Source organism: Equus przewalskii, chromosome 13 (genome assembly GCF_037783145.1).
Source record: "Equus przewalskii isolate Varuska chromosome 13, EquPr2, whole genome shotgun sequence".
Classification (NCBI taxonomy): Eukaryota; Metazoa; Chordata; class Mammalia; order Perissodactyla; family Equidae; genus Equus; species Equus przewalskii.
In genome coordinates, this window is record NC_091843.1 from 76,262,080 (window position 1) to 76,283,821 (window position 21,742).

The 21,742-nt window shown below is 38.5% G+C and overlaps 1 protein-coding gene across 1 annotated transcript in view; it reads right to left on the minus strand.

Moving 5' to 3' along the window:
* The window catches only part of ADGRV1 (adhesion G protein-coupled receptor V1), a 511,275-nt gene that overhangs the window by 346,966 nt on the left and 142,567 nt on the right, over positions 1 to 21,742 (minus strand). Inside the window, exons 45-54 of the mRNA XM_070569690.1 lie at positions 21,455 to 21,630; positions 20,526 to 20,650; positions 17,210 to 17,367; positions 16,967 to 17,113; positions 16,514 to 16,621; positions 14,150 to 14,414; positions 13,288 to 13,410; positions 6,400 to 6,622; positions 5,865 to 6,069; positions 1,129 to 1,275 (exon numbers count right to left, since the gene is read on the minus strand). Of these exons, the coding sequence (XP_070425791.1) occupies positions 1,129 to 1,275; positions 5,865 to 6,069; positions 6,400 to 6,622; positions 13,288 to 13,410; positions 14,150 to 14,414; positions 16,514 to 16,621; positions 16,967 to 17,113; positions 17,210 to 17,367; positions 20,526 to 20,650; positions 21,455 to 21,630 (1,677 nt within the window). The remainder of the gene's footprint in view (positions 1 to 1,128; positions 1,276 to 5,864; positions 6,070 to 6,399; positions 6,623 to 13,287; positions 13,411 to 14,149; positions 14,415 to 16,513; positions 16,622 to 16,966; positions 17,114 to 17,209; positions 17,368 to 20,525; positions 20,651 to 21,454; positions 21,631 to 21,742) is intronic.

Sequence of the window (21,742 nt, forward strand, 5' to 3'; positions counted from 1 at the left end):
CACAGACAGAGATACAAATCAAAGCATCTTTCTCCTCCTTTTGTGTATCCATTGCCTAAAGAGTTAAGTCCAAATTTGCTAAAAGGCATCTGAAATCCTTTCTGATAGGACTTCTATCTGCTTCTTGAATGTCATTTGCCATTGTTCCCCACTTCATACCCTATCCTCCCACAATATGGCTACAAACCACAATTATTCAAACTAGCATCGGAGGCCTATTTTGCCAACACTCATCTCTCCACCTAGGGAAGGCACTTGAGGATATAAACACAAGAGTTTTATTCATAAAATCAAGGGCCAGAAAACTATGGTCCAATTTTACACTATCCTCCAATACTAGATAATGTGATCCTCTGCCCAGATCCCTTACTGGGGCCGATGCACCCATGCCCAGCTGCTGGGGATAACAACTTCCGTATTTCTCATTAGGAACTGCCCTCAGCTGCAGCAAACTGTTTCACACAAGGTTATGTCCCACCCAGAGGGTAACCAGAGGCCAAGGACAGCTAAAACGGGGATGCAACATCTTAACCCCCTTGTCCTAACAGCAGACAACTCCAAGGACCAGAACTCCCTCATAGGCTCGACCTCAGATGCAAATGCCTGTGGGTCAACTTGTCCCTCTGCACATTCTTGCCTTCCTCATCCTCCTATAGATGTATCTCCCCAATAAACTTTCTGTCCACAACTCTCAATCTCAGAGTCTACTTCCAGGAAACTCAACCTACATCACCCAACAACCCTGCTCTACTTTTTCATACGTATGGCTATTTTTCACGGAATTGTTCTCCATTTACTGCTTGCATTTTACTCAAATCTTGAAACCATGTTTCCATCCCGTTTGATTGGTTTTATCTTAATACAGCCACAATTTTGCCAGTCAATGTATTGAACCTCAAAAGGGATGACCTTTTTACAGACAACTTTGGTATTACAGGAAAAAAAAAAAGAAGAATCACAACAATAAAACTAACCTTAAATTGTATCCCTCTCTACGGTGATTAGTAGGAATCCAGTGTTGACATGGTCAAACTCAAACACTTCATCCATAAGGCAGGGTTTGGTCCCATGCATCAATAGTAACCATAATTTAAAAGTGACTCTCCTATAATTTTGTAAATTACATACCACTCCTGAGGTAGGAAATATATCACTAACACTTCCGCCAGCTTCCCACGCTACAGTTATATGACCATATGTTCCTTTTATGCGTTCAACATTCAAGGTTACTAGGTTATCTTGTTCCATTTCTTCTACTTGCTTATATAATGAATTCTGAAAAATACACAGGAATTCACAAGGGGTTATTTGAAATTACCTAAGCAGACTTATTTCATGCTGCTATGCATTTGCAAACTTCCCAGTACTAAGCAACATGATATAGTAAGCAAAAAACAAGAGTTAAAAGACAATAATATAGGATGGCCACAATTTTATTTTAAAACACGCATGTTTGAATAAGTAAAAGACTAAGTCAAAGTAATGAAAATGTTAATTTTTATAGGATTATTTTTATTTTTGTTCTCCTGGTTCTACATTTTTCAAATTTTCTTCAGTGAACATATATTATTTTTATACTCAAAAAGCATACATATTTTTAAAGCATGTACATACATAGCATGAAAAGAGCTTGTAGAAAGGAAAGGACATAGAGTCAGAAGAACAGGCATCTTCTCCCCCTGTGTAAGCTCTGCCAATTCCTTTAGGTCTCTGGTCTTATTTGTAGCATAAGTGTTTGGCCCACATGGTCTCCAAGGTCCCATCCAAATGCAATGATGTCATGAGAATCAGGGCGCTCTCTCTGCTCATTTACAAATGTCTCTAATCCTTAAGTTCACATCCTCTGAAATGTTTCTACAGGCTGTGCTGTTTCCATTGATGGTGTTTCATCCTTAGCTCATGGTCTTTAGAACTATTTTTCCTGCCAGGAATATCCCTTGTGTTAAAATTCCTTACTCTCTTCTTCTCACCTGTACTTCCCAGTTTCTTTCCTTTGTTCCAAACAGATTTCTGCCTCCGTGTGACTATAACACTCCTTGCCTAACATTTGCAACCTCTCTTGCCAGCCACCTAACGAACTTTTCCCCAAAATTAATACTCTAAAGAATCCGTTCTTACAATACTCCCAGTTTGTCCATCGGCAATAAAGCAAGATCATGGAATATAAAGTTTTAAAGAATCTTTCCAGTAAGGTTTTTCTTGACTTTTTACTATGGTAATCTGAAAAGAGACTCCCTCATTATTTTCTTAAAGCTTATGAAAGCTTCTATTTAGAATGCTAATTTGAGTAGATATCCAATCCTATAGCAATATTTCACACAGCATTTTAACACATTGTTACAGATGTTACATAGTAATAAAATCTTGCTCAAGGCAATCAAAGACTGCTACAGAAAATGCCTTGATTTTAAAATACACATATAATTTGGTCACAAAAGACAATGCCTTCTGAAAGAGAAGTTTTCTCTGGCTCCATGCCCTTTAACAAGGGTTAGTAAAATGAGGGTTCCATACAGCCAGAAAATATTCAAGAAAGCCTCATTATCTACTAAATCTCATCTTGGAACAAGGTTATACAGACACAAAAGGCCTGTGCTGAGGAATTCCACTGATGGATTGAAGGAATCCAGGATACCGTCTATTGGCAAAGATTAAACTATGATGATTTCATGTCTCTAGAACAATTCTGGAGCAAGCTTCACAAAGAGAAATCTGTCATGCTTAAACAGTCAAGGAATAGAATGTGCTCTCCACCTGCAGCAAGATCAAGGTGAGAAGATGAAACCAAGCAGCAGAGCATTGTGGTTCTTGCCCCCCCAATCCCAGCTCCACCCTATTTGTATGAGATCCTGCGAAGGAAATGGGAGTGGCCTATGGCTTCGTCCCCTGCATAATGACAGGCTCACACTAAGCACCTTCTGTGTGCCAGGTACTTTTCTGGGTGCAGGGATAAAGCTGTGAACAAAGCAGTATCCCAGCTCTCATCCTCTTGAATTTTAGTAAAAAAGAAACCAACAACAGACAAATTAGGTCATTATAAGTGGATAAAGAGTGGATGAAGAGTCTCTGCTCTTTCTTCAGCAGAGACGTGAAGAAAGCGAGGAGGCAGTCACGTGAAGACCTGGTGGGACAGAGGTTGTCTTCTTTCTTTCTAACCCTTCCTTCCCAACCCCACCCCATCCCCACCAGCTCATGTCTTAGAGCTGCCCTGTCCTACACAGCAGCCGCTGGCTACACGTGGCTATTGAGCCCTTGAAATGTGACTAGTCTGTGAGGGTAAAATGTGCACTGGATTTGAAGACAAAGTATGAAAAAAAAGGACGTAAAATATTTCATCAATAATTTTATGTTGATTATATGTTGAAATGATATTTCAAATATATTAGGTTAAACAAAAGAAAATATTTTATTTAGCTGTTTCAGAGGGAGGTAATTTGCCTTTAACTCCACAAATGGCCAGACTGGGTAACAGAATGATCCTATAACCCTTGCAAGCAATTGACACAGGACATTAGCATGTCCAAAACTCCTCATATCTTATCCCTCAAACCTGTTCCTCCCACAGTCACCTATTTCTCAGTGAAAGGTAAATTCCTGCTTCCTGTAGCTGTCATTTATTGCTGGATTCTGCAATAGTCTCCTAACTGGTCTATTTCTGTCCTTGCCCACTTACAGTCTGCTCTCAATCCTATGGCCAGAGTGGTCCTTTTAAAATTTGAGTGAGATCATGTTGCTCTTCCACCCCAACCCTCCAAAAGTTTCCCATTTCCTCAGAGACCAAATTCATTATGAGTTAAGGAGTTTGTGCAGGAAGGAGTGGACATGGCAGGCCTCATAGCTATCCTTCAAAAGGCCTGCTCACAAGGTTGGCCCTTGGTAGGTGTCTGGGAACTTGGATTTCGGGAAGGTTCCCACCGTGACTAGAACCGATAAGTACTCTCTGAGCCTGAACTGTTTGTACACACACTGCAGTTTACACCGAGCACCTGTTTTCCTTCTGGGCGTCTGGAATGTTGGTATGTGCCCAGCTGAGAGCGCCTACATGATTGGTCTCCAATTAAGAGCCCGGGCACTGAGTCTGTAATGAACTTCTCTGGTTGGCAACACTTCACACATGCTGTCACAACTCAGCTCGATGCTGGGGGAATTATGTGCCCGTGTGACTCCACTCGTGGAGAACTGTTGGAAACTGGCACGTTGTTCCCTCTGGACTTCTCCCCGTGAGCCTTTCCCTTAGCTGATTTTCCCTTGTACCCTTTCACTATAATAAATCACTGCCACAAGTATGGCTAAACACTGAGTCCTTCGAGTCTCCCAGAAAGTCATCAGACTTGTGGGTGCTGCTGGGGATCCCCAACACAGGGCCCTGGCCCTTCACCTCCTGGGCCTTATCCCTCTCTAGTGTGCTGACCTCAGCCACCGCGGCCTCCTTGCTGCTCCAGATGAGCAAGGCCTCTCACTTCAGGGCCTCTGCCCTTACTGAGGGTTCCCCCTGTCTTACATGTTCTTCCCCCAGATATGCATACACCTCACTCCTTCATCTCCTCCGGCATTTGTCCTCATGTCATTTCCTCAGTGCAGCCCCCCTGATATCCTATTTTCAATTTCCTCGCACACAACCTCCACCCCCTCCCTCACACTCTCCACTGCCTTCCCTGCCTAATGTTTCTCCATGGCACTTATTACCATCAGGTACAGTACAGATGTCTCTTATGTCTTTGTTTATTGCCTATCTCTCTTTGCCCTCTCTACAATTTAAGGACCACGAGCTTGGAGATTTTTACTGTTTTATTTTCTGACATATCTCTAGCATCTGAAACAGTATCTGGTACATATCAGGTGTTCGTTAAACGTCTGCTACATGAATAAATAAATGAAGGAACAAGTGGGTTTGTTAGCCACTTCAGGCCAATGAGACATAAGAAGAGTTTCCTAGATGCTTTTGGGAAATTTCTTTCTTACTCCAAGAGACACATAAAGCATCTATCTCTCCCCACCTGGATATCAACAAGGAAGCAGTAGTCCTAACAACAACATTAGCTTTCAAACTACCAAATGAAGAATCAGCTTTGTGTTGGTAAAGTGGAGAGATGGAAAGAATGTGACCATGGTGACATGAAAGAGATTCAACCAACCCCCAAAGCCCACCTTCTCTGTGGACATGCTCTTGGTGTTTAAGCCAGTTTGAGTTGAGTTTTCTTTACTTGCAAAATATTTCAGAAAAAGTTACATGATAGCTGCAACTACGAACTCTAGCTAAGAAATCAAGATATACTTTTCAAACAGTACTAAATGATGCAATATAAATGGGTGTCCTTTTGCTCACTGGTAAAGGAATACAAAGTCTGGGCATGAAAATCAACCTGGGAAGGTTTGCATAGTCTCTTTCCTCAGGAGAAAGCATCTCCGTGTGTACAACGCATGTACAGTTATAAACATCTCTCTCTCGCTCAATACACAGAAATAACAAAGGCTAAATAGGACGGTAATATATTTGTAGGTGATGTGTATGACAAGACACAGTGTATGGTGTATTTGGAATCTGCTTCATCATTATCCCCTGGAAACAGGGCTAATAACAGAGCCAAACTCCTAGACCAAGGCCAACTGGTAACATCCCAAATTCAATCTTACAAAAAGAATCAATACAAAAAAAAGTTTAGAACAAGTTGACCCAGAGGGTCCAGTGTATAACACTATAAATTGCAAGACATCAGTAGAATTCACCTTAGAAGACAGAGTTGGGGGTAAAACAGGGAAAGAAAAGGGAGAGAAGCTTAAGATACTCATATTATGACTCACAACTGAGTACTGATAACAGCTAGCATATAAAGCATTTTGACTTCTAAATGTGGGATCTTTACCTGAGCAAATCCAACGACTCCATAGGCATCATCATTAGACAGAATAGTAATTTTTACATAACCGTTAATACCAATCTCTGCTCCTCCTTTGGGATTTTTAAGCTGAACTCTGAAGGATTCTTCTTCTTCTGGAACTGTATCATCAAGGATATTTACCGCTATTACAGCTTCTGTGTCACCTGGTTCAAACACCAGTTCACCTGAACTAGCATAAGAAGTATATAAAATAAGTCAACTACAATAAATTTCAGACATATACATAGTAGATTACTCATAAAACTCTCATCACATTAATTAACAATAAAAGTTTAGAAAAATCACATTTCATAAATAAAATTTTAACCCAAAATGTTCATATAATACTGATTAACTTGGTAGATAAATATTAGAAATATAGATAATAACCAAATTTCTGGCTTATAAATAGCTCTTATAGTTTGTATATTTTTCAGTCACTAAATAAAGACTTAGAAATTAGGTGCCATATAACATTATGGTGAGCATGAAGACATTCAGCATAAAATGTTGAACCTACCTAGGAACAAAGTCAGACTGGCTGGAGATGTAGGCCAGCTCATATATGTGTGAGTGGGTGGACTCCGCTAGAGCAATTAAATTCTTGCCTGAATTAAGGGACTTCACTGTAACAGAAGCTGCATCACGAGCAGAAGGTGCTTCCAGAATAAAAGAGAATTGATTCAGCTCTGAATTCCAGCAGTAAAGAGCAGACACAGCTTGGCCAATAAGAAGGATATGGACTGCAGGAAGGAAAGACAAGGCAAATCGAGTGAAATGTAAACTGTCACCTCACATGCTCCCAACATGGGCACCACAGCAAAACCTCTCCCACTCACAGAGCTCCATTTTGATTTCTGAAGTAACTAAATCTGATCCTATTTCTGAAATAACGGAATATAAATAATAAGTTTTAAACGCTGTGGAATGATCAAGCCAGCCTGACAACGTACCCACAATCCAGTTTATCAAAAAGAAATCACTGGATGGTAACACCCAAAAAGATTTTGGACTCTTTTATATTCATGTCAATATTTATGTATTAGATAGCATGGTAGAATATCTTTAAAAGTGAAAAATACCCATGATCCCACCACGAAATGTTTCATTTTTATATTTCCTTTCGAGTCACCATCCATATGAACTCATAATTGACATAGTTATAAACAGTACACATACAAAAAAGTTCTTAATTAAAAAGATTAATGCTACATCTACAGTGTATATAGTGTATATATATAAGCATATAAAATTATACAGTTTTATATGTTGCTACATAGCACTCAAATATATGATTTTAATTCATAGATAATAGTCTATAGGGTTGATACTTAAAATATTCAATAATTTCCCCACATTGGATGTTTATTGTTTTTATTTGATTTTTCAATATTAATTTGAGACAGAGTTCTTCATTTTAATATTTTCACTTGTTAAATTCTTAAAGGTGGTCAATTAGGCCAAAGGATATTAACAACTGTATGATCTTGGAGTACACTTTGTCCATGCTTTCTGAAATGTTATTAGGAAAGCATGCTCGTAATAGTTCAAAGCAATGGCACATATTTGTATCTACAGGAAATAGGAGGGCCTACTACATCATATACACCAGCAAGCAACCTTCAAACTGGAGAGAAAAAGGAGAAACCATAGAGAAACATGCACAAATTCTAATTCTTGGAGAAACATCTTGGAATATAAAAATATCAAATAAGATGGACTGGATATTAAAATAGCACATAGAACCAGAAACCATGAGTCTCTTCTAAAATCTTAGCCCAAAGGTTACAATGGGAAATCCCTTATCCTTACTATTACATATCAAGAACTACCAATCATGCTCATTTATAGTAACTAAAATACTGTTGCAGTTTAGTAAATGTTGCATAAAAGGTAAAGATCAAGAAAAGTGCTGTTATTAATAAACTTGCATTTTTAAAATGATCATGTGTTTTTCATAAAACCATGTAAAACTGGAGACACTCAGCACAGAGCAAGCTCCTCAGAGAGATCTCAACATTTCCCAAGTTTAACTGATTCTACAGTCTCCACCAAAAGCATAAACTAAAGTGTTCTGAACATCCCTGACTGTGTGTTTAACCCTCGGAGACATACCCTCTTCATTCCTTGCACTCTGATTAGTATGACAAGGCAGCAGATAGATAATCAGACATTCAGACTAGGAAATGCAGGACGGGGTCTCCAATCTGCATATACTTAGGCAGAGAGTGTTTTCTCAGAAAAGAGACATTTGCACCGATCAAGACCATGAAATTGGGCCAGGGAATTTAGAAGGGGAAAAAAAAACCCCTAAATCTCTTCTCTGGGGAACAGGATTTTAACTAGTCTTGATTATAGAATTCTCTTCCATTTAGCAAAACTATGAAAAAAAAAGTATCCCAAAGGAAGGCAACTGGACAAGATTATTTAAGGAGTGCACATAAAGAGAAGTTCCAGGCCTCAGCGCTAGAGCAAGCATTCCTAACATTTAGAGATCTGAGGATATAAGAAGAAACCAATAAGAGGCAGAACTGCCATGGAGGGCTGCCTGAAAGCAGTGTCCTCAGGAGACAGCTGAGTTTCACAGGAAGGACATGAAGGAAAGAATCTGAGAAAAGTTTGGGACACAGTGTATCTGTTCCACAGGAAATTATGGAAAGCTTTGGGGAGTTGGAGGAGGTGAGAGTTGAGCATCTGATCTGGAAATTAGGGCTCACAGTCTAGAGCACATATAGACCATACGGGGGCGAGAGTCTCTTTATCTTTATGGAATCCAGGCTTCTTATGGTGACTAAACAGGGATGAATAGAGTGATGAGTTTAATCCAAATGATTTCCAAAGGTGATGATTTCCAAAGGCGACAGTTTTGGTGAAGCTGAGAGATGTCTAAGGACCAGGAAGGGTGGGATAAGTGTCTTTCTAGCAGCATACAGAGCTTTGAGCATTAAATGAGATAAAGTAAGGGGCTGGAACAGAACCTGGGATATAAGAAACATTGAGCAAGGGTTAACTATAGATTTTTGTAGTTTTTGACTCCTTTGTCCATATATTCTCCTCCACTTGCCTTTCAAAAAGTGAAATTCATCAAAATTTGCTTGGAAGCCCCCATCCCTCACACCACAAAATCTTTTTTCAGACAATTTCATCTCTGCCTGTAGTAAAACGACCCTCCTCGTACACCTGCAGTCCAGGACTCTCTTCTAAGTTCCCACCAGTAGCACTGACTCAACCTCTGCACATGCATGACTCAAAGGCATCTCAAATTATCCCAACCAAATTGATTATCTCTTTCTCAAAGGCTGGTCTTCCTTCTAGTGATCATCATAATAGTTATGGGACTATCATCTATCTATTAATTGAAGAAATTAGGGCCCAACCTTAACATTCTCTGTCTCACCTATTCTCATATGTAATCCATCATCAACTGCAGATTTTACCTGTGAGACATCTTTTAAATTAATCTACTTCTCTACTTCTCTGATTTTCCACCTGCATCATCTATCACTTTCCAAGCTCCATCATCCAACATTTCTAGTCTGAAGTGTCACATGAGCCCCCAGCTTGTCTTCAGACATCTTCTCCTACCAGCGTCTAAGCATTTTTCCCCATGGCAGCCAAAGCTCCCTTTTACACACACACACACACACACACACACACACACGAGTCTGTCTCTCTCTCTCTCTCCCCTTGCCCCCTCTCTTTCTCCATTTCCTCATCACCTTCTCATAAAAGGCATCCCAATACTTTTAGGACAAAGACAATAATCCTTTAGGCCCCTATCTTATAACATCCTCAGTTATACCCTGTACCACTCCTCCTTCACTGCCACACTGGCCTCTTCCTGGTCCTTCCTTAAAAGCACACGCTCACGGCCACCATCTGACCTCTTTGCACATGCTATTGTTCCCTTTGCCTAGAGCCCCCCGACACCGTGCTCAACTCTTTGCCTTATTAACTCCTACTCATGTTGTAGTTCACAATTAAATGATTCTTCCTCAAGGAACCTTTCTGGGCATCCCTTAGACCAGGTCAAGTCCTCTCCATTTTGTTATGAGAGTACTTTATTCCATTCTTCCATATGAGTCATCTGTTTATAGCTAGCAATTTATTTGTGTGATTTTATATAACGTCTTTCTTTCCTATCATGTTAAACTTCTTCAGGGCAGGGACTATACCTTATTTTGCTTACCCTTGTTTCCTCAGGGTCTACCACAGTACTTGGCACATAACTGGCACTAAAAAATATCTACTAAGTAATAAAAGAGAGAAGGGAGAAAGGAAAGATGGTGTATATGTCCTTACAGTCTTTGTCACATTCATTCTTCCTCCTCCATTTAAGGAATTCAGTCACTCCCCAATAATCTCTGTCAAGTCATTAACCAGAATAAATATGCAATCCTTACAGTCATGGCTCCAATCTAATACTTTTAATAAAATATTTGACACATTCAAAATAAGAAAGGCCTTGAATATTATTTAATGCATAATTTCAGCTTTCAGGGGATCTATAATAAGACATTCTAAATAATTACCTATAATCTTTTCATACTTCTACATCCTCAAGTCACAGAAACAAAAGAAATAAAGGAGACCTCACAATGGGTCCTTTAACAAGCCTCTGGCAGAATTTTTCACAAGTTCTTTTAGAAAGTGTACCTATTCTATTTTTAAAAAGTCTTTAGAAGGAATTCTATAACTTCAATTAATGGCCCATTCAGGCAGCACTCATCATCCTTAAAAACATTCATTAGGCAACTGTTTTGAATTATAATAAGTGACTCAAGCAGATAGTCCACTTGAAAACTTGAAGTATAAGAGAAGCAAAAATGATAAAGTCACAAAATTAAAGGACAAGTAGACAAAAATGAAACAAATTCATGATGAAAGACACAATTTATTCAGAAAGTCAACTGTTGAGGGAATGATAGGAAAGTCACGGAGTTGTACATTATAGGACAACATCACAGATGTATGGCCTGTCAGAGTGCTGATATGTAAAGAGAGGTCATTTAAGAAGGGGATTAGCAGAACCGAGTCAGACACAGGACTGACAGCAGAGTGAAACTAGCGTGGAGGCCAGAAAATGATGTGACAGTCCAGAATGTGGGGAGAGCGTGGTATGGACATCTGGGAGGACGTGATATGGATGCAGGGCTGAGGATGGGGAGTAGGACACATGGAAACAAAGTACAGTGAGATAATCTCTAAAAAACGAGAGGTAAATAACTTCTGATTCCTGTCAACAGTTGAGGTGACTGAAGGTGACAGTGCCTGATAGAGAAAGCAGCAGTGTGGAACCTAAGAGGAAAACTGCAAGAATAGATTCCTGTATTTGTACTAAATCTTCTACTCTCCTCCACTGTTTACTTTGTAGATTTTGACTTTCATGAGTTCAACTACTCCCACAAGTCGATGTCACCAAAGTCTAAACCTCTAACTGATTTCCTCCTGATTTCAGTTCCATATCTCTAACCACCTGCAGGGGCTGCTACATCAGCTCTTGCCTGGGCAGCTGCAAACTACTGCTTCCAGCATATTCTATACACCAAAGCTAGGAGGAGTGGCAAAACATGCCTTCGATCATCACTTGCGTTTGAAATGTCTTCAAGTATTTCCCTACCTCAATAATGCTCAGAGTGTAGTCCAGCAGCCACAAGGAGTCCTTGAGACCCTTTGAGAGAGTTTGTGAGGTCAAAACTATCTTCATAATAATCCTCAGATGTTGTTTGTCTATTTCACTCTCATTCTTTCCTGAGTGCACAGTGGGACTTTCCAGAGGCCATATGACTGACATTACTGCCACAGGCTGAATACAGATGCAGACATGAGAATCTAGCCATCCTCTATTAAACCATACATTAAAGAGATTTACAAAAACAAAAAGGCAATGCTACTCTTCTTACACAGGTTTTGTTTTGGAAAATATAGTTTTTTAAAAATAAAACATATCTTATTCATGTTCACATGTAATGAGTTTATTGCTACCATTTTTTAATGAATTAATAAATATCTTTAAAATTTCTCAGTTTTAATTTCTAATGCAATAAATATCAATAAATATGATCCACACAAACAAAAGCTCTTTGAGATCATCAAATTCTTAGCAGAGTGAAAAGTTTCTAAGACCTAAATGTTTGGGAACCACCGGACTATCTGAAGCACGGATCAAACCCTGGGCCTGACCTTCCAGACCTTCCTGTATAGACTCTAGTGTGTGTTTCCAACCTGTGTACCACCGCTGCATGCTGAGTCAAATCCTGAGCCTCCACCACTCTCATCTGTTCTCTGTGCCTTCAGTGCCACAGACACTCTGCCCTCTCCTTTGCTCATACCCTTACCCCTACTCACAATATTTCCTACCAACCTGGCCAAGCGTAGCTCAAGCTCCCCCTTAGACCCTTAACCACTCCAATCCCACCACTCACAGAGCAAATGGGATGCAGACTGTACCTTGAATGATCATCTTAATAGTTTTCCTGCTTCTCTAAGCAGATATTAAACCTTCGAGAGTGAGGAATTCTTCATAACTTTAAACAACGACTTATACACAATATCTAATTAATAAATGATGCTGTTTAATTCATACAGAATTGTTATGTCTCAATTTAAAAGTGAAACTTTGACTCATCCAGAATCGCCTCCTGAGCCACTCAGGCTTGGCTTCCAAGTTCCTCTGAGGACCTCGAAAGGAGACAGGCTGACTCACTGAGCGCACCCCGGGCACTGCTCACACTTCCTCCGGGAGGCAGCCCCACAGGCTCACCACGCCAACTCCCGTCGGCTTCTTCACCTTATTGCCACTGGCCCACCCAAGTGATTCTTTACCAACCCTGAAATAATCCCACAGCCTCCAGACAGCATTGACCCTTTAGGTTTTCACTAACAGACTCTGTTCCTGAAACCACTGTGATTAAAAATATTGCTCTGTTTCTACACGTGGATTAAAGTACAGAGGACTAAGAAAGGATTTCAGACCGTGGAAGGTAGTTGGGAGAGGAGACGGGGACAGCAGAGTTCTCACAATCATTTTCTGACTTTTGTTTTTAATTCTTCGATGCAGATACTTGCTATCCCCTTATAAATACTTTCACATTTAAAAAAATACATACGTAATGTCATTCTTCATTTTTCGCTAGACAAAAGAATGTTATCTTTCTTTATTCCTCCCAGTATTTTCCCCCATATTTCAGTCATTCTGATTTATCTCAAGCACAATGGTCATTTTAAAAGTATCAGTCCTTTAAAATTCTAGGATTTCTGGAAATATTATAGTAAAAATCTTTTATTACATCCTTATTAAAATACCCAGTGTCTGGCAATGTGACACCACCTCTAATTCAATAAGATTATAATCATCCTAGCTTTCCATGCTGCCTTTAGGATTAGTTAGCAGTTTACAAGCCCTTACCTATTCCTGAGGCTGGTGTGAAGGAGTAGATCCTATTAATAGCAGCAAAATCCAGGGATTGAAAATATCTGAAAGAAGACTGTCCTGTCTCCCAGATGAAAATATCAATTGAATTCTGATCTCCTAAAATAATGGAATAAAAGTCAAATCTAAGGGCAAAAGTTACAGAAAAAAATGATAAAATTACACATTAAAACTATAATAAAAACATTAAATTTAACTTAAAAAATTTAGTCGGACATTCCTTAGAATTCTTTTAGTAAAACAAAATATGACAGTAGGAAACTCTTCAAGTCTTTCTGGATTTACCATATGAAGTGTATACATGGTCAGCCACTGTGATCTGATATTAAAGAAAAATAGTGACAAACGTTTTATTTTTCAGGAATGTTGAAATTTTATCTATGAAAGTTCCACTAAGCAGAAGAGAATATTCATGTGCAGAGAATATTTTGAAACAGTCTTCTCAAAAGTTGCTAAGCACTATTTAGCACTACTATAAATTATCTATCCACAGCCGCCAAGTACAGTCATATAAAAAACTACCTGTTTGCGCTTTGGGTATAAGATCTTCATAATCTTTTCATAGATCTTTCCACTTTACCCACCCATCCCCAATTTTATTTTAACATAACTTTAAAGTAGTCGTTCAGAGCACCTAAGATTATAGACATAACAATTAAAATGTTTTTTTCCCCAAAATCCATCTATAGCTGACAGTCAGTACTTATCCATGAAGAAACATTCTACAGATTAGCTAAAAAAATTATTACAAGAGCATTTTCATACATAACATACCACACAAATGATAGACAATTTTGATAATAACTATGTATGCATTAAAAACACTGTATCTTCTCACCTAGAAAGACAGGTTTGGCAAAAATTAAGTAAATATCATCCCCTGAAGTCAAGGCCTCGACCTGTGTTGTCCCACTGATTGGCACTTCTTGAAAGTTAATAAACTCATTGCCAGACCATCTAAGTAAAAGGGCATTTGGCCCGGCCTTTGCCTGGGAGATAGCTAAGAACACAGAGCCTGCTCTGGTGAATAAGGCCATGCTCAGCACTCCTCGGACAGGGAGCGTCTGACGCAACAGGAAGCTTGCTCCATCCCATCTGAAGACCTGTAGGGAATGTTCAAATACGAAACACTTCATGACGAGGAATTTAACACGTGTGAGAGTTCAACTAATAATATGTTTACTGGACCCTTTTATTCAGTTAAGAGGATACTTTCATCAATGAGAGACTGTCAAAACTGATGCACTCTCCTTCTTTTTATCTATGTGTGTGTGTGCATGAGCATACACATGTAGAATGAGTGGAAGAGAAGTTATTTAAAAATAAATTAGTTTCAAACATACATCAGGGCGCAGGCTGGTGACAGCAAAAGAAGGGGAAAGCCAAAAATAGGAGAGAATTAATTTAAATATGAGAAACTTAGCCCTGGATAAGAAACATTCTAAGGCTGTAATATCATTACCCACTGCTCAAGCAAGAGAATACAAAAAGAAACACCTAAACTTTTTAGTCCTGAAGGTGGCAATGCATACAAGGTTTCAAGGTGAGTGTAAATATTCTAAGTATAACTGGCAATCATTGAATAATTTTAAAATGAAAAGTAATGTGAATCAACTAATATTTTTTAAATATTACTCTGGCTACTCGATGGAGAATGGATTAGAGGAGGTCAGAGAAGTTCGGAGACCAGCCTGGAGGCCACTTGAATAGTGTGGGTGAGAAATAATGGGAATCTGGATTAGGGAAGGAGAAATAGAGATGGAAAGATATGTCTATACTCAAAATATTACTGTGAGATATAATCAAAAATACTTAAAAATAAAGTAGATGCAAATTACTAAAAAAGAGTAATCAAGAAAGATATATCCCAGCATTCTATCTCGAGCACTTGCATTTATGGGGTTGCTATTTCCTGAGATGAAAGCAGGCATTGAAACAAGTTTCATAGAGAAAATCAAAGTTTAGTTCGGGATATGTTAAATCTTAGATACCTCAAATATACTTAAGCGGAGTTGCCGACAGGCAGTTAGATACGTAAGTCTGGAATACAAAGGAGAGGTTACTGATAAATATGGCAGACATTAGCCTACAGCTGATATTTAAAGCCAGACAACTGATAAAAGTGCCCAGCATGAGTGAAGAGAAAGAAAAAAGAAATTTGAACTGAAACAGAACCTGAAAAACTCCAAGACATCTAAGTTCAGATAAGGGAGGTAGAACCCTGCGGAGACTGAGAAGGATGACACCAAGAGATGGAAGGAAAATCTGGGCTGTATCTTTATTTCTCTTGGAAATCAAGAGAAGAGACGGTTTAAATTTGAGGATGAGGTGACTGTCACATGCTGATGGGAAGTAATGTAAGACAATGATAGAAAAGCATCCACAGGATTTGCAACCCAGTTGTCATCAGTGACCATGAGGAAGTAAAGACCAAGCAAATAGATAATTCTTTCAAGGTGTCCTACTATAAAGGGAGAAAAGAAATGAAATAGAAGGTAGAAGCAGATGAGATCAGGGGAGGAATTTCTTTTGCAACTTAGAGATCCTGCATCTATGCTGATTGTAATAATCTGATAGAGAGAGAGAGATGCCAGTGATGCCAGGAAAAGGAGGCAAAAATAAACCTTCTGAAGGCAAGAGGGGCACCTCTGTAGGAGCCTGGCTTTTACCGAAGCAGCACCTCCTCCACTGTAACAGGAGGAAGGCATAAGACTGGGTTTCAAGAAGGCTTCTGAAGTTGGTGTTGGGAAGGTGAGTATTCTCCTTTCTGGTAGCTTTCATTTCAACAAGGTCATGAGCTGCAGGTGAGAAGATGAGAAGCATGTATGGGAGTCTGAGGAGTGAGAAAACTTCTCAAATAAGCATTATTAGGATTATGAGATGTAGTTTACAAGAGACATCCGGATTTCTGGGGTGGTGATGAGTGCCCGTTTGGCAATGTTAATCAAGAGGTTTTCACAATACCATCCGCACAGCTGTTTGATTTTTCTTGATAATGTTCTCCAACTCAATTAAATTCTAATTAAATGTTCACGCTTATTGTCTTGAAGACAATATAACATTCATAACTCTATTGTTTAATCATTAACATTGACTAATCAATATGTGTATTCCACTTTACCACAAATTATTGTTCTTTTACTCCAAACCCACAGACTACATCTTTGATGGATTTCACTCATAGTATTAAAAAGAATCAAACCTGAGTTAATTCAGAATCATCTCTTTGACTTGCAACAATTAAATAATCTTGACTGTCTGAAGTAAAATACCTTACTTGAGAACTTTCTGAAATAACGATTGTTTGTACCTGCAAGGAAGACAGAACCGTGGGAATAAAAAATTTAAAGGAGAATTTAACTAAAAAAGGCTCTGAATACAGTAATACAGTAATAGTCTGAATCGTCTCAGAATAGTCTCAGTATATGATGTTCCAAACTGGAAAAATCATTCTGATCCCTAGGTAAGCATATCCAGGTACTATTGCAAGAAAGACAAAAATATCCCAGGATTAAGACACCTTGCTAAAATGCATATCAATGTGCAAAAAGTCCTTGTTCATGTTAACATAGAACATACATTATCTTCCATTTAGATCAATCTGATTTTTCTTTTAAATAAAGCAATCTACAAAAAAAGTGAATTTTTTTTTTACCAGGAATAATTTGGATCCAGATGTGAATGTATACACACTGTTAACAGAAGGCTTGTCTTCATTTCTTTCTTCATGAGTAATCACAAAGAAGGGGGAAGGACCGATATTAAAGGCCTCACAAGTTTTAGGATTTTCTATATTTAAATCCTAGGAAATAAAGAATAAGAATAATAGTAATTCATGAGATACCCCAAGTTTACACGTGCATTTTATTGTGTGCACTGTAAAATAAGTGATGTTTACCTCAAGTGGAACAAAAATTCCTTGCCATCGGTAAACAGTAGAAGATAATTTTCTTAACATTACACCATATATTGAATCTTCCAAAGTAAAGAAACACCACCCAGAAGCCGATGCATTCAAAAAACTTTGAAACTTAGAAAACATAACATCCATTCCCCCTGAAAAACATAAATCGTGATTTACTAGCATATAATATCCTCCAAACATTATCTATTCTAAGTTTATTGTTTAAACAGTGAGACTAGTGAGTTTGTTACAGGAAATCAAGATCCTTCCATGGGGGGTGGGGGGTGAGAGAGAGAGAGAGAGAGTGTGTGTGTGTGTGTGTGTGTGTGTAAGACAGAGAAGAGATAAGCTAGAGAACTTCAAAATGATATCTAAAAATATCAACTAAAAAAGACAAAAAAAATTGTTAATACTCTGCTCTAAACCCACATAGACTTTTCCAAAGGGTATTTATAAATAAATGCTAAATGGTTTTTTTATGGGAAATATGCTCAGCATGATTTTTATCAACTTCCATAAAGATGAAAATATAACTGAAAAATTTTAAAATAAAAATCTTTCATAGAAACATGCTAAATGTTACATTTTAAAAACTTACACTACTGATTTGAAACTACGCTCATCCAGTGATTTCTCACTTTATGCTATATATTTTAAGAATGCCAAAGCAGACTCTCCTACTTCAAACGGCTAATCTTTGTCAACCTGCTACAACAGGTGCATGTTCTAAAATTCTGTACTACTACCGAACAAAGACAAAATCAAAAATCCCTATTGAATGAAGAATAACTGTTAAAAACCTCCTCCGTTCTATTATCACGACAGTTTCCCAAAGAAAGGTTGTTGTTTTTAATCTTTAGCTAAAGGTGTGAATATGATGCAGCAAGAACAAATGTCAAGGTTGAAATCTAGGCTCCTTGCAAATTATTGGTCATTTTAAGATTACCAGTTCAAGAAGTCATAATGTCAATGCCTTATATGTACTGTCCACTAGTGATTTCCTTTCCTAGAAATTCAATATTTTAAATTCCTATTTTGCCACCTCTTAAAGGTACACCACAGCATTTGCTTTAAGAGTCTGAAGGTTTTGCATTAAGAATCTGACCATATGGCCAAACTCCTCCCTGCCACAATTCAGGAATATGGTGAATAAAGAACAAACAATGGCTGCTGACGTTTAAGAATCTCCAACATACACTCTCACAAGTACTTCCAAACAACACATGCAGAGCACAAACAATAATGAGATAGCTCTGAATCAGAAACCACAATCTTTCTTTTTTGGATCCCACCTCGTCCTGCCTTCTAGGCAACTGTACCACTATTGATTATCCCCATTCCCTTCTAAATATTCAATCTTTCTCTACATACTAGGCCTTTTCCATCAGCTTTTAAACATGCTTCAGTCTCTCCAAAATAAACAAAACACCCTGAATCCCACACCACATCACTACCTTTGCCAGGTCCCCGCTTCTCAGTCAAACCTCTTGAACTGGTTGCACAGATTTGAGGTCTCCTTTCCGTCACCTCCGTTCAAAATGTTATTCAGTTACCATTCCTCTATACAAAGAGCTCTTGCTATTTTATGTCTTCTATACTGCAGCCAGCCCTGGTGGTCTGGTGGTTAAGATTTGGCACTCTCATCACCATGGCGTGAGCTTGTTTCCCGGTCAGGGAACCACACCACCTGTCTGTTGGTCATCCTACTGTGGCAGCTGTGTATTACTGTGATGCTAAAAGCTATGCCACTGGTATTTCAAATACCAGCAGGGTCATCCATGGTGGATAGGTTTTAGCGTAGCTTCCAGACGAAGACAGGCTAGGAAGAAGGACCCAGCCACTCACTTCTGAAAAACTCAGCCATGAAAACCCTATGAATAGCAGTAGAGCACTGTCTGATATGCACCAGAAAGTGAAAGGATGGTGCCAAAAGACCGGGCAGGGCTCCGCTCTGCTGTACACGGGGGTCACTAGGAGTCTGAATCAACTCAATGGCACGAACAACAAATATTGCTAACTACAATGGATATTTTTCTCAGTTCTGATCTTACTGCACTTCTCATCAGCAAATGACATAGTTTACCACTTGTTTCTTTTTAAAACATTCTTCTGCTGCTGTCTGGAATCTTGTATTCCCCTAGGTTTCTCCTCAGGTCTTCTAAGCCTCCCTTGCTACATCATTCTTCTCTCCCTAGCCATTCAATTTGAGCCTTCTCAGAGCTCAGACTGGGTCCTCTTCCTTTCTCTATTTACAATCTCTTTCCAGGTTTTTACATCAATTTCCAAGACTCAAGTACCATACGCATGCTAAAGATTCCCAAACTTCTCTCTCCAGCAGAGACCTTCCTTCCTTTCAGTCTAGAGAAACATCTTCTCAAAAGTAACTCAAATTCAAAATGTGTTAAATCACATATATTTTACTCCTCTCACCAAATAACACCTACTCCTCTTTCAGTACTCCCTTTTTCACTGAATGGCATGACCCTCCATCCAACTGCACAAGATAGAAACCTAGGAGTCATCTCTGGTACCCCCCTCATATCCAATCCATCACTTAGTTCAAGCCACCATCAACTGATGCCTTTTTGTTTTCTCCCTTCATATTCTCTTTTCTTCTGTGCCATTCCATTCTTACATGTCACAGAGAATGATATCTTCAAAATGAAAATGTGATCATACCACTCCATATACGTACATGGTAATCCTCCCCTGTGCCTAAAACACTCAGAGACTTGGCATAACCCTAGAATAAAGACTAACATGTAATATATTCTTCAAGTTCTTGAATGATCTGGTCTTATCTAGCTCTCCAAACTCAAGACTCTCCTTCTTTCTGAACCCAATGTCCACTCTTCAGTTCTTCACTTCTATGCTTCTTCTGCCTGTAGACTTCTGCCTCGATAGCTTCCCACTTTCTCCTCCATGTTCCTCCAACTCCAGTCTTTGCATAATCAGTCCCTACTCATTATTCTATCTTAGTTCAACACTGATACCCTGGGAAGCATTCTCTTATGTTCTCACAACACTTAGAACTTCTCCTTTAAAACATTTATTAGAGTTTAAACTACACATTGATTTTTTTACTTATCTGATTTATTTGTCTCCCAAATACTAAGCTTCATGAATTCACTACCATGCCCGGCACATGACAAGCACTCAATAAATATTTGTGGATGCAACAAAAGAGCTAGATATCTGTTCTCCATTTTTAACAGATCCATAAGATACAATTCATGGGGGGAAAACATAAATCTTATACGTGCAATCTTTCTTATTATAGAATTTTGTTCTTATAAGAAACTAAACATACTCATGCCAAAGGCTGTTTCAGATATCGTTTCCCACTCCACACTCACAGCTAAATCAATGCCATTGGTACGGGACACGTTTAAATACACAGTCCTGTTGGCTTCTTCAATGTCTACAGAGGTGCCTCTAAAAGAAACAAATTGATTGTGGAAAGCAGAAAAAGAACATAATTTCTACATATTAAATTTTATATATATATATATATATATACACATATCACATCACAGGCATATAGTTAATACTTTTAAATTTATATAAGCCAAGGTGAGATCCATCCACAAATTTCATACAGCAGGAAGACTAGACTCTAGAGCTCAAAAATACTCCTTTATGAAGATTAACAAAAGCACTATGATCATAAGTAAATACTGAAAGTCAGTAACTTCACACTACATATTCTAGAAAATAAAGCTTTGTCGTTCCTAAGGGTTTTTTTCTATATAAACTAAAAACATTTTATAGAGAAAAAAGGCATCATGAAATTCTTAACATACTAATAAAACTAGATCTATTGGACTATTTCTAAGGTATAAGAAACCAAATATTTGTCAGCTTCTAGAGGGAATTTTAAAGCTACAATCATGTTAATACATGTCTGAAGAGCCATTCATTTGGTTTGAGCAGCTAAATATAATTTATATTATTTCTTGGTTTTTATTATTATTGAAAACACGTAACAGTGCAAGCCTTTACCTGAAAGTGTGAACTCTTAGAAAATAAGAATTCTAATAACCCCATTACGCAGGACATGATTAGGTTTGCTCCCTGTTATGAGAGGCCTTGTGGCCTCTCTGGATCTCTCTGTTAGAGCTCATTTTAAAAGCCTCCTTTAAAATAGTCAGAGATCAATTTCCTTCTGCCTTTCCTTCATGTCAAAAGGTATTTCCTACCTAGATTCAGAAAGACAATTTCTTTATGAATAAACGATACCTATTTGCAACTGCAGAGATACTGAATAGCCCCAGAGGGGCCTGGTTTTGCAAAACTGTTATGAGGGTTTGAACACGCATCCCTAGTCTAGCACCTCCAGTCGGATTAAACAAAGTGCACACAAAATGCTCATCCATCTCTGGCTCCGTGTCCAATATGGCAGATATGTGCAGGGCCTGCAAAGAAACATGAAAGATGAAGTTACTAGAATACAGTGTTTTTGCAACACACATACAGAGAAATTTGCTAAGTATTTTTGATAACAAAATCATGTGTTTTGGAAAACAC